Raw genomic sequence first — 14,397 nt, forward strand, 5'->3', positions numbered from 1 at the left:
TTGGAGGCATATGACTCCTTTCATCCGTTTTTTAGGATAACATACTACATACGGGCTAACATACAAAACCTCAGGTTTTTTAATTACAAGCTCTCCCACTCTTTCATGCAATCACTTTCAGTAGAAAGTTCTTTCCTTACTAGAAATTGTAACTACTCTAGTTGTGTGGTACTGACTTAAGCTTTCCCAGTCTCCATTAGATCAAATAGTGTCAATTTTCTTATTGACATTGGTGGGTTGACTCACAAGAAGAGTTTTGCTCTGTGATTGCCCTTCAAACCCTACTGAAGCCTGTGGGCATCTTTCCTTTGATTTGGTGGCTTTGGATTAGCTCTGCTTGAACGTGGCTGTAAACTCTAGCCCTTAAGCAGTTAGTCAGCTTTCTAAAGAAATAATCAAAAAAGATTCCTCTCTTTTATACATACAATACGCAGGGTTTTTTTACATTGAGCATTATTGTAAAAAGCATGTTTATGTTATTTTGAAAATGTATTTTTACAGAAATTTATAAACACTGTTATATCAAACACATTCTCAAAAACTGGAGAAAATACCGACACAAAACCTGGAAGATCCTCAATGGAATTCTTCCAGTACTATTTGTCTACTTGCATATTTCATATTTCAGTGTCCTTTCCTGCAAACATAATTTAGCCATATGTGAACAGGTAAAGTCGACAACAAATCCCCAATAGTTCTGAATAGGACATGTATCTGCTGTTTAATGGAAGTAATTGGACATCCGATGTATGGTTTTTTACCTGGCATGTCCATTCTGTTACTTTTACTGTCATTGAGCAGTACCTTAATTTCCAGATAGTCCCATTCACTTCAGTGGGTTAACCCATTCATACGATAAAATGATGTATGCAAAAATATGGTTTTCCACTTTTTAAATCCTTCTGATGTCAACAGTTAGCATCATTATATTCTTCCTTATGTATATTGTAACTGAAATTATGTAAGAGTAATATCTGCAAACAATTCTGTATCAGAAATCAGTGTACAAACTTTAGGAAATAATCTGCTTATACTTGTGCTGTAGTTCTGATAGCCTAAAAATCTATCTGATGGGGCCAAGAATAAATTTCACAGGTCTAAACACTTTATTTATATACTTATGTTAGACTTGATACTCCCCCAGCCTGATGCAGTTTAAGTTTAAATGTATATATTATGTCACACTAACATGAAATCAGCATGTTATTTTCCCTTACCACCATCAGTTTTCAGTACAATTGGAAATGGACATTAATGCATAAAACCTAAGTGAAACACACTTTTCAAGTCTTTTGTCTAACATAATATTGGATAAATTATAATGTGGGCTTGGTTTTCTACCCTGAAAAACTTTAAAAATATATTAAACTTTGTATGTTGGGAGTAGTCTTACTGACTGTAATAGTATTAGTCACAGTTCAGGAAGTTAAACAGCAGAGTCAGGTTTCATTCTCTGTCTTACTATTTTGTTTGTTCTTTAATGAAGCAAAAGAAGAAACAACTTCTCTTTTAAGTACTACTGAATTTCTTAAAATATGATTGATGAAAAGTCATTGACTGTAATAACCTGTATGTTACCTCATCTAAACTGAAATGCTTTCCCATGGCTTGAAATGCTTAAAGTGTAATCCTTGCTAGAGGAAAAAAAAACAAGCCATATATAAACTCAAATTCTAGCTATACTGTAACATGTACAGTCACCCGTAAAGGAGCCCTTTTAGCAAAACAATGTGTGTTAACTTACTCAGTGATTTGTAGAATGTGTCTATTCCATTCACTGTAATAAAACAAGTTATATATATGTGTGTTAAAAAATCCAGTAATTATAGAGTATTTCTACATGTAAAACAACTAGTTGCACATAATGTGGTATGTAAAGCAAATTGCTGAAAATCTCTTAAGTCTTTGGGATGATCAAAGTATAAGTAACAAAATCTTACAAATAGTGATTGAATTTTCATAAAAGAAGGTTTTTGATGGAGAGGCAGAAGGAATTCCCCTCCTGCTCACCCTTATTCCCCATGGCTTTTGCAGACTCAGCCACTTCCCCAGTAAGCCACAGGTGGTGTTTTAAGATCTAATGTTTCAATGAGGTTATCTTCTGTATAGCAGTATTAATAAGGTTTTCAGTGACTTTTTCATAAAACATAGTCTGATTTTAATGAGTTTGTAGTGCTTCAAAAGTTTCAGGCTATTTAAACTCTAGAATAATACAAATCTGATCCAATTACATTAAAAACCAAAGAAATAGAAATTCCTTTATTTGCTGTGAAAATTTAGTTACCTTCTGCTCTGAAAATCCAATCCAGTTTTTACTCCCCCACTCCTCCCTAAAAAAAGTCTTGTAATTATACATAATAAAGAAATAAAACTGTTCCTTGCCTATGGATATATGTAGTTCTTCAAGTTCCAACCCCTCTCTAAGCTGCTAACCATCACACAACATATGCCATTTGGCAATTTGTCTCCTAGGATATTCACAAATTTCTTTCCAGTGCTCTCCACCTGTTCCTTCAGCTGAGCATCCCAAGGTTAACCGGCCAATAACCTCATTCCTTGACCCCCTATCTGAATCTAAGACCAAAAATTCAATGCTGATATCATCAAGGCCCTCACAAGGAATGTCAAACACAAACAATTCATTGAACACTGCATTAGGGGTGCATTTCTTCACGTGGGTTTTCTTTTTAGAAATCCTCTTCTTAGCATGGTACAGGTTCACTTTGACATAAGGGTCTGCAATGAAAAGAAACAGCACAGATCAGCTATTGAACAGTGTTGCTTAGAAATTCCTTGATCTAGTTAGTGGTAAATTTCATAACATGCCAACATAATTACATAACAGTGAGGAGATATTTCAAGTTATTAAAGATGATTCATCTCATCTAATAGCTGTGTTTACATCTGAATTTTAGCTCCCTTTATGGTCACCAAAGAACTAATCATGATAGTCAAGTTTAGGGCATGATTCATTTGACTACCTTTGCATGTAGTAGAGATGTTATTATGGTTAATGTACTACAGGGCAGGATTTATCTCATGAAGGAGACACCTATGATGTTTGATCAGACACATTGGTGATTCATTTGATTAGGTTCATTAGGAGACCTCAAAACCAGTGATCAAGGAACCAAGGAGGTTGTCAGCTTCTGAGTAAAAAGTTCCCATCTTCCCTAGGAGACTGAGTTATGCAGTTGTTCTGTGAGGTAAATTGTTAGCTTACTCCATAGAAATACTGCTTCGCATTCTTCCCTGTGCACGATTTTTGTTGGGCTGAGGGGAAAGTCACAGAGGAAGTAAGGACTTTCATGAGTGCAGAATATTACTGACACCCAAATATCTATTGAACCTACCCTTGCTGATGAACAGCAAATTGTGAAGAACTGTCTGAATTAACTATATACACCGTCTAGGTGTAGCGTGTCTGCCTGTATCTCTTAGAAGTATTATATTCCTATTAGAGTTAGCAAGGTTGCATTGAGGGAAGCAGAAACAGCAAACAAAATTTATAGCTTTTCTAAAAAGAGATACAGTAAACAAAAATTTGCATGTGCTGTAGGATCCAGGGGCTGCTGAGACTAGAAGGGCTTTTCTTGTCAGGTTATTTTCCCACCTGGGTGAACCTCAGCCAGACTTGGTCCGTTGAGGCCAGCTTGCTGTCATGCTGTGTTCATGAAACCTCCACTATCTGCTGTTTTGGGGTTGATTATTGAAAGTATGTATACTATCTTATAGTGGACTGAACTGTTGGGCTCCATTTATATCCTTTTACTTTACGGTATGTGAATGAAATCGAGATCAGGAGGACTTTCCCATGTAAAAAAAGGGAGTTGTCTATAGATTTGTTGTATTGGAACCAGGATGTGTTAACTTGCTAAGTAAATGGCAGGATTTCTTGGTATGAGAAGTAGGACTGTACTGTAGTAATTATGATTCAGTGGTTCCCAAAATTACTTCCTATTCAGCTTCTTTCAAAAAAAACCCACTCTGCAGTGAAATTGGTCCCATACAAAATTAACAGGCAATGTTCTACTACTTGTATAGTCTTTTGTGATGTACTGCTTGTTTTGTGTGGTTTTCTTTTCCTTTAGTATATTTTACATTAAATTTTATTCTGTTATTATGTTATCTGGAATTAATGTGCATCTAAGTACAATTCTAGCATTAACCTCAAAGGAGGTTCCATGGAATGGCACAGGACCAGGAGAAGGCAATGCAGAAACTGCTCATTAGTGAGCCCCAAGTACAGCTCATGATAAAGCACCGATGTTAAGTTACAACCTACTGCCAGTCCTGGCATAGTTCACCTTTTTGTGATGCAAATAAGTGTTAGTGCTCTGTGGGCCAGATTCAGCACAGATCTAACTGGTTGCTTTTCTTGGTGCTAAACTGAAATAACCCATGTGATGATCTCACTCAACACTGATCTTCTACAAATAAACTTTTTTTTTCTTTTTTCTTTTTCATAAATAAAAGCCTCTTGTATCTGAAAGCACCATCCCATAGTTCTGGCAGAAGGGTTTCGTTTAAGACAATCACAAAACTCATCCGTTTCCACTGTGAACAGATGTCATGTTTTTTTAATGTGATTGAAGAACAAATTTGTAAAATACATACCCTGAAAAATAAAGCATTGACCCAGATATAACAAAATTAATAGACTACAAATAATAGGGAATATTTCTGAATTCATGGGATATTTTTTGTCTTTGAAATGCCACATTTCAGCTCACTTCTGTCTGTTTGGTTTATGTTCTTGGGGCATATTCATGAGTAAAACCATTACCTGATAATCCTGACACATCAGATTTAGGTAGATGCCTGGCTTTTAAAACAACCACAGTAAGCGTGTTTGTTGTAGACTGATAACAGAGAGAGATCAGTAATTCTCCACGCCCAGATGATTTCTGAAGAAATTAAAAAAAAAAAAAAAAAAAAGAAAAAAGAAAAAAAACTATCTGTAAGCAATTTATATTGACCAAGCTTTAAAACAGAATTAAGAAGATTTACGAAATGTCACATCACTGTATTCTCAAAAATGGTGTAAAAGGATAAAATCTGTGGAGGTATGCTGCTTTACATAGCAAATATAATTTCACTCAACTGTAGTTATATAACTCTTCTTATGATTGGTTATTAGACTGAACAAAAATAAATTAGCAAATAAATGAAAATATAGGTTGACATGACATCATTGTCTTCGAAGATGAGAAATGAAACACTACATCATAAGAAAGTCTTAGTGAATGTAAAATATACTAAGCAAATCAAAATTTCATATGGATATATTGAAAAAAAAATCTAGCAAAGTTAAAATAATCTTCACTGAAGTTTTGTAAACAGGAAGGATTCAAATGGTTAGTGAATTTTTATCCTTGACACTTTCTGAAGTAGCCTCGTATACAAGAAATAAAGATGAGATTGAAGACTTTCTCTATGATTATTCTATTTTAATTTGTAGGAGTATTTTACTTCACAAAATAAAGGAAAGCAAAGGTAACAAACAAAAATAATACCTTATATACCAGAAAACCTAGTAAGTTATCAACAAAATATCACTGACATAGTTATAGTTCTAGTGTTGTGACAGTATTGCAAAATAACAGCGTTAGTTATAGGTATGTTGTCTGGTAGACATTTATTTGATTTGGCAGTACGCTTGCTCTCTGAAAACAACCAAATTGAAAGTCAATACACATTCCACTTCCTTAGCAGAGATTAGGAGACAAGGGTGTGATGCATGTGGATTTCTGTGATTCAGCTGTGGTGGTTGTAAATGATCTTTACATTCTGAACTAATACTATATAATACAAAACTTTTTTATCCCAGTGAAGTCAGTATGTTTTGCCATTGCCTTCAGTAAGTCTTTGGCTTCTCGCTTGTGTCTTACTATTCTTAACAGACCTGCAGCTTCTGTCACTGTTCCTAAGAGAGAAGGTAGTAATAGCACTGAAGTGCAAGAACATACTACTGCATCAACACTGGTCTCTAACAGGTTCCAATTCCTTAAATGAAGACTTCATTCACTAAGAATCTGCTATAAAACCCTGAAATGAAAGATTTACACTGACTTCAATAACTTGTAAGAAAGAATGGTTTCAAACAGAAAAGGAGAGGGAGGAGAAGTGGAATAATGCATATATGTTTGCATTCTTTTCTCTTAAAGCAAATTGATGTGGACTGAGGCCTTTTGACCTAATGTAAATGTGTCCACTCAAACCTGCTGGAACCAGCTGAATAAGCATGTAGAGTTTAGGATCTTAGCAATTTCTTGCAACATGCTCATTGTAATGTTCTTTCATTAGATTTGTGTAATTGCTTCCTCATATTGTCATTATGAAAGCATCTCAGTGACTTGCATGATTGCTTTGGTCCCTTTTCTTTCCAAAATGGCAGCAGCATTACATAGGAATCATAGCTAACACTAGCACAATGCTTTTAATGTTTAAATAAGAAATATGTTACCCTAACATTTCTTTTGATGATCTCTCTGTCCATTAGCAGTCTTCCTTCTGACAGTTCAATTCCTGCAAGGGGAATGAGGACTTCTCCAATGACATCATCTCTGGAAAACCTGTCAAAGCTCAAGATCATAAAGTGAAGTGTTAAGTCTTGAATTTGGCTATAGGGGATCCCATAAAATGTGAAAGTTTCATCAAAAGCTGGATCTAAAGTTTTTCTCAGCACTCTGGTTTTCACTTTGTGCTTTTTCTCAGGCAGGATGGTCATTTTAATGTAGGGATCAGAAGTCATTGACTGCTCATCCATTGCTGGCAGCCCACGTGCTTCTTTGATGTTCACTACAAATGCCTTTTTCTCGAAGTTGTACTCTAAGGAGAAAAACAGGGTTCCTAGCTTGTCTTGTTTATCTTCAGAAGACAGGGAAGTGATTGATTTTAAACTGTCAGGGGATACCGAATCTTTCTTCCTTTCTGCAAAGTGCTCAGGAGACAAATTTTCAAGATCTGAAGAGCTCTGGATTTTAGGGGTTGCTTTGGGGAAGTTGCCATTTAGATCTCTCTTCTCCAGGTCAAGATGGAGAGAATTCTTTGGCATAGATGACTTGTTCTTTGATTCACTTTTATCATCTGCTCCAAACTTCTTCTTACTGTTGAGATTCTCAGGGTAAATATCAACCCCCTTCAGAACATGGACAAACTTATACGGAGGTGTCTTATTGGATTTGGAAGATTTACGCTGGCAGCAGATCCAAGCAAAAAGGGAGACAGAGAAGACAAGGCCAAATGCACTAAAGATCCCAACCACTGTAGGAATTTCATCTGCAAATCAAATAAATAGCAACAAGCACATAAGCAGTAATACCTTGGACTCTGTGTGATATTTAGTAAGGTAGTAATTTAGTAAGGAAAACAAAACCTGACGTGAGATGGTAATCCCAGGATCGACAGACTGCTTTTCACTGTACATATTGCTCGCCACCTGCTGGCATAAATGTGTAGTAGTCCTGTACTGGGGCGTGCTTGCTGTGTTAGTACTTTTCCATACACAGTATTTGGGAGGAAAATACTATTCCCATCCTAATAGTAATAACCATTAGTAACTGCTTGACTATCTCCTCTCTCTGTGTGTAGTTTCTGAGTTTACATGTCTGGGAATAATAGCAATTTTCAGAAGATTTCAGCTTTGAGTTTAGGGAGCTTTGTTGGCTAGATAAAACAGATTCCCAAATTCACATTACTTAGAGATACATCATCTGCTTTTCACAGTGTTTCAAAGAATACTTTGTACACTCAATTAACTAATTTTTTATGGTCTAATCCTATAATTGCCTGGAGGTACCTCTTGAAAGAACTGAGTTTAATTGGAGGTTATAACACTTAACAATATCAATGGGATTTTCAGTACTTTGCAGGAGGAAGTCTATCAGGAAAATTTAGAATAATTATATACCAAGTGTCTTTTCCCAATGTGACACTGGGCAGTCATATGTGAGTTCAAAGCTGAAGAAACTATTAAGTGTATAATTGATAGCCACTAAGTTTTGCATTTAAGATGTCATGAATCAAGGCTATGGGGTGTTTACAGGAAGGGTCACTACTTTTTAGGGGTGTGTAAGAAAAATATGAAAACATAATTTTTTTCTACCTCAACATGAATCCTGTACTTAAAGTGAATAATGAGAAAACTGAGCAAGTGTTGCAACCTCAGTTATCATACGGATACATTAGTCACGTATAGAGTATCATTAGCCCTTCAAAGCATGCATCAGAGGATAAGTGAGCACACCTAATTGGAAATCCGGTTTTACCAATACGTAACATTATTTAAGTGAGTTTAAACCTCCCACAACATAACAGTCAGAGCTTAACCTTTATTCCCTGCAACAGAGGAAGGCCAGTAGAATATTAATTGAATGACATTGTTCATAAAGGCAATTATGTAACAGTTCTGCTTCTCTTGCAAATGAGTATGAGACCATTCTGGATGAGAAAAGCAAATCTATCCCCCTTTATGTATTACTAAAACAGCTTTGTCCAGGTAAAAGCTGAGCAGATAGTTGTGCCCCCACTATACCTTTTTTTTAGTGGGATGATTTTAAAAAATCTACAACAGTATTATCAGAGCAAAGTAGGACATAGTGTTACAGCACAGAAAGGATAAAGCCTTCTATTAATTTCTTTTGATAATATTAATGTAACTTTCCCCTTGCCCACAAGCTCTATCAGTCTGCATGCTTAATTGCAAGAACTTAATGAAATGCCTGAACATTATATACATATCCAAAAAGAATTTTTTTATAAGTTAAGCACGTGGCTCTGAGTTTCAAGGATTCCCTGAGCTGCAAAAATTTAAATATACATGGTAGAAAGGTAGAAAGCAAGAAGTAATTGAAAAGTAATCAGAATACTTTAGTAGATTTTAAGAATGATTTGCACGTTTGTATACTTTTTCATGAGATGATAGACTTTTTACAGTAATGGATATTATGCTGTATTTTAATCCTACAGCTACTGAAAGCAGTGGTAGAATCAATTTGATGGTTAAAATATTAATTTCCTTTCTTAAATAAGTAATTAGATAAGCATGATGTCATAAGTGTAGCTAGAAATATCAAATGGGTGGGGTAGGAAACGACGAAACCGTAACTGAAATGGGTTTATATTTATAACAAAGTATGTTGAAACCTGCATTTCTTGTAGTTTCCATAATGTAAATCAATGGGTTAACACTGAAAACAGTGTATTAATAGAAAACATTACCTATTGATTCTGGGAGAAGTTTTTATTTCACTTACATGATAAAAATCTGGAGTCACTTCACTTAAGTCAGTGGAATGATCCTTGAATTAAACCACTGCTAAAGCAAATATAATCTAGACGACAGTCAATATTTGTAAAAGAGAGTTCAGAAACATTTCTACTTGCTACTTTTCTGAGTAAAAATGCATCTCTTTTATCAATGCATACATATGGCTGTCTCTGAAACTTCTGGTATCAGTTAATCACCCTACATCCAGAAATGACTAAACTGAAAAGTCCTCAATGAACTCAGCTGGACTAAAATGCAGCTGCTGTTCAGCTAAAAAAACGGGGATACCATATTTTCATCTTCCTAGCAATCTCCTTTACAAAAGTACCTTTCACTTTAACATTTGACAAGTCCTTCTCTACAAGAAAACAGGAATGTCAGTTATTCCAAGAACGTCTTGAGCAAAGGTTTTGGCACAGGATGCATTTACATCGTTTAACTCTAAAGCCACGCTACTTTAACCAAGACAGAGAAAACAACCCCAAACCTCTCTCATCTGAAAACGCACTTCCACAAACCATCCCTACTGGCTGGGGAACGGATAGGAAGAAAGGGAGACAGAAAGAAAATTCACACAACTTCTGAGACCAAGGAGAACTGAGGGAAAACGGGTTCCTCCCAGCAAGATGCGTGCTGGGAGGCTCTGGGTGGCTCAGCAGAGGCTGCTTGCACGCAGTTCTCCCGGGAAGGGGAGCAGCCCCCAGCGCCGAGGGCGAGAGTTGGGGCCGGGACCCGCTTACCGAACTGCTGGCGGCTGGCCGCGATCGGAGCCATGTTGGCGGCGTGCGCTGTCCGCGGTGCTGAAGCCTCCGTCCGGAGCGCGGGAGCCTCCTCCCAGAGTGACAGGCGACCTACCCGGAGCGCTGAATGCGCTGCCTTGCTGTTCCCCTGCTCTGCGCTCTCACAGCACCCGGGCAATCGCCTCTTCCAGCGTGTTTTTGTAGGGCTTTTATTAAAAAAAAAAAAAAAAAAAAAAAAAAAAAAAAAAAGAAAACAACAACAACAACAACAAACAAGACCCGGAGACAAGAGCTAGTGGGGAAGGTGAAGGAGGAGGTTGCGAGGGGACTAGAGGAGACGGGGGAGGGGAAGCTTCGGTCCTCCCCTTTGCTCACTGATTTGCAGCCCCCTTCCTGTTTTGGCTCTTCTGAGTAGCTCAGCTCGGAGACTGAAGACGTGGTTGAAACCCAAATTGACGCAATCCTGACGCTACAGGGCTGAAATCAGCACCTTTCCCACCTCCCATCCCCCCTCCCCAACCACCACACCCTCCCTCCCTTCCTCCCTCCCTTCCTTCCTCCTTCTTTCTCCCTCCCGCCCACCCCGCACCCGCATTCCCCCCTCCTTCCCCTTTCTGGGGACTGAACGTACACTCATCGATTATTTTAACTGCCCTGCTGCAGGATATGAGCTCCCACCCTCCATCGGACACAGACAGTGAAATGCTAATGTCTGTGATTCAATGCACCTTGTGTAATACACGGGTGTGTCTGTTTTGCTGGGGTAAGATTATTTATTTGCTTATTTATCTATCAGCTGGACAGCCACAACAGTGTGAAGAAGATGCCAACTCAGATGTCCAGACACCTTGGCTCCAACTGCAAGGCACACATTTTTCCTATGACTGATGTTATTCACTTACTAGATTTGAGTCATAAAAACTCTAATGTGCCCTCTCCCTGTCCCTCTTCGCTGCTTCTTCCCACCATCCACCCCCACATAAAGAGTCAGACCCCACTTTGGAAATCCTCTTGACCTTCCTGTATGCCAAGGGAAATAACTGAATCTATCTAAATACTTCTAGATTTTGCCAGGTTTAGATGTCTGTCTCCCAGTCTGGACTGAGAACACGGTGGAGAGGCAGGGGGAGCCTGGCTGCAGCAGGAATGAGGAAAGCAGGGCAAGAATGCAGGGCTGCATGTAACTAGAACTGCTGGAGTGTATAGTAACCCGAGCTAACTCCTGGTGCAGCAGAACTGCAAAAGCCAACATCTGGCATCTGACTTCTCCTGGATTCAGAAGGAATCATAGCAGCCAAGTTTGAAGCCCAATTATTAATTCTGCTGCATAAATGGGAAACAGGTGTTCTTGCTTTTCTAAATAAAAAAATCCAGATGCAGGCATAGGCTGGCATGACCCTGCTCCACAATTAGCCACTAGGAAACTAGTGTGTCTTGGCCCATTTAAAGAATGTTTGTGCTTCACAGTTAAGTCAGTGAAGCTCCTTGCTTTTAGAAAAATTAAAATAGCAAAGCAATAGAGTCACAGCAGGCTAGTGTCAAAACACAGCTGAATGAAGTGCCTGGCTTATCCCGAGATTGAAAACCTATTGGTTAATATTGTTTCTGCTTATCTGTTCCTATTACAACTTCAACAGCCTGTGCACCTGAACAGCTCTTCCAGAAACAGCCATATCCACTACCCCAATCTTCATTGCATCCCATCTCATTTAGTAAAACACACAGATATCTTGCCACCACTGTTCCTCTTACAAATACTGGACTACAGTGAACCCAGGTATTAGAAGAGGGCAGAAACTGTTGTTTGTGTTTTGGCAGCACAATTTGATTTGGAAAGTTTGGGTTCATGTGTTGGCACTAATTCAAGCAAATTGGGCTCACCTCTCTTCTTTCTGGCAGTCCTCTTTCCCTCCAGCCCTGCTATCTACTTCCTTTCATCTGCCCAAAATCAAGCCTCACCCAGAATGTGCATCCATCGAAAGTAATTACATTTTATTTTAGACAACATTGCAGGTATATGAGTCTCCAGACATGACTGAAAGACCCTTAAAAAAAATAAAGAGTTAAACATGTTTAACTGGGGTGTTAGATTATTATAAGCTGCTACTATGTCTAGACTTTAAAAACAATGGACTGAGACTCAATATGTGGTATATCTTTGTAGTGTGTTTATCCTATTTGAACTGGGGATACTGTGAGAATATATATTATATTGACACTTAAATTACTGTCAATAATATTTGAAGCTTTTTATTATTATTTTGTAATAAAATCCAAGATATACTTTGTTGATATAAGCAAAACTTACGGAGAACATGGAAATACAACAATGATTGATTCAGGTCCTCTTCCTTTTAGTCGCTCTGATGTCCCAAGGATATATAAAAAGCTTTCACACAGTTTGTATACCTTTATATAGTGAACAGAGATAAATCTCTTCAGCATTCAGCATTTTCTTTTCTTCTCTCCCCTCCTCCCCCCCCCCCAGCCTGATCCCCACAATTCCTGATAGTTTATAATAGATTTTAGAGACTGGTTAAGATTTTAATAGTGTTGTACAAACAGCTTTTCCTTTCATCTCAGGTTTGTTTATGTCTAGCTCTTTAAAACCGTATAGAAAAGGTTTCACAATACCAGCTCTCTGTCTTTAGAAATTTGCAGCTACCAAGACCATGTACATACATAACTATGTCTAAACATATATACAGATAAGCAAATGAGTTATCTCTTTATTACATTGGTCAGATAAATAGCAAATAACCAATTCTTTTATATATATATCTTGTGAACTTTCTATACTTAATTATATGACTCCACTTAATAGAACAAAGTGCACATCACAGAAAACACTAGAGGAGAAGGTGGAGCATTGAGCTGCTGACACGTCTTGAGACAGACGCACTTTTTGCTCCCTGTGTTGTGCAAGCACCATCTAGTGTACGTCTTAGACCCATCAGCATCAAATGACTAGCCTACACCCATGTAGGTAGTACAAACACAAAGGTATATAACCTACTCCCTCCTGCTTCATTATACTTCTGACACATGACCAGAGGGAAAAAATCATCATGCAAACACTGTGTTTCTTAACAGATTAAGTGAGTATCTTTCAGTTTAGTTCCATGCAACAGTATTGGCTTAATTTTTGTCACTATATGCTCCTTGTACTTCCCTCTGTTGTAAGAAAACATCCTGGATACTTCAGCGAAACTTCACACAGTTTGCAAGAGACTCTTTAGTTTAAACTTGTACTAGGGACTCACTGCCCACATAATATTCATTTATTTTTCCCAAGCAAACAAGTTACAATGACCTCAAACACTTTCAGTTCAGACACAGAACATTAAAAGAAGCTGATTCAGATTTTGTCTGCCCTGAGCTGAAATGGATTGATCGCCTGCAAAATATCTGTATATGATCTGTTTGACTGTATCACAACAAGGCCTTCTGTGGTCTCAAAATCAGATTACTAGTGCACATGCATGCGCAAAGCATCCTCCCGCTGCTCCAAGAAGAGGGAGGGTGGTTGCTAAGCGACAGAGTCCATACCCTTCCCAAAGCAGACATTCCTCAAATAAGCATATGGGGCTGGAAAAGATGGTCTTCTACCTGCAAACAGTCACCATTCTTCACATCCCAAAGCTTGTGTGTGAATTAAACTTAATCCTCTCCCTTTAAAAAATGGAAAAAAAAAATATTCTAAACAAGATCTCCCCTCCACCCTAAAAGTCAACCAACATTTAAAAATAAAATTCTGATTTATATGTATGAGGTGAAGCTGGTGAAACAGCCCCCTTCTATCTCTGTGAAGTGTTTCCCTGGAGCTTAAAGACAGAGTTCCTCATTTTCAAAAATAGCATCTGATTTTGAGTTGTGCAGTTGCCAGGTGCCAAACTACAGACATTAATTACTACTATTCAGCACCTGTGAAAATCAAGCCCTCCAGCCATGCTTGCAAAATAAAACCTCAGTGAGAACACAGGTATTGGTCCTTGATATGGGGAAGTGCAGAGCATCCAATGCTTCTGAAAGCTTCAAAGGATTTCACAAATTATATAGGTAGTTACACTGCTTAATTTCCACTTCAGTTCACTCTGCAGTTAGCGAAAAGGGGCTGGTATTCCTCTCTGCCTCATCTCTCTGCCTTTGACACTCCTTAAATGCCTAAAGTTTTCAGTGCTACACATACCCACAAGACTGGACTTGTCACCTGAAGTCTCAGCCTGTTGCCTATTTGGCCTTACAGACTTGCTGCTCCTCCGTAGGTTGTTATTGAATTCAGCTTCATGCATCTTGACACCCAATGCTACATGAAATACTTCAGTATTACCTCCAGTTTTTGTTTTACAATAGTGTATGTTTTCCAGATGTGGATACATCAGATAC

At 38.0% G+C, this 14,397-nt stretch overlaps 1 protein-coding gene across 2 annotated transcripts; it reads right to left on the minus strand.

The window, feature by feature from the left end:
• Positions 1-720: 720 nt before the first annotated feature.
• SYT4 (synaptotagmin 4) lies at positions 721-10,503 on the minus strand. Of its 2 annotated transcripts, none has more exons than XM_057398576.1 (4): positions 10,012-10,503; positions 6,473-7,281; positions 4,787-4,907; positions 721-2,736 (listed from the first exon to the last, which is right to left on the minus strand). In XM_057398576.1, the coding sequence occupies exons 1-4, from the start codon at positions 10,043-10,045 to the stop codon at positions 2,429-2,431; spliced, it is 1,272 nt and encodes a 423-aa protein (XP_057254559.1). In that variant the 5' UTR covers positions 10,046-10,503; the 3' UTR covers positions 721-2,428. The 2 variants fall into 2 exon arrangements, with proteins under 2 accessions (XP_057254559.1, XP_057254558.1); XM_057398575.1 differs by having other exon boundaries at positions 6,467-7,281; positions 10,012-10,501.
• Positions 10,504-14,397: the final 3,894 nt, after the last annotated feature.

The sequence above is a fragment of the Pezoporus wallicus genome, unplaced genomic scaffold, assembly GCF_028554395.1.
Source record: "Pezoporus wallicus isolate ANWC-B61680 ecotype Strahan unplaced genomic scaffold, APGP_CSIRO_Pwel_v1 contig_8473, whole genome shotgun sequence".
NCBI lineage: Eukaryota > Metazoa > Chordata > Aves > Psittaciformes > Psittacidae > Pezoporus > Pezoporus wallicus.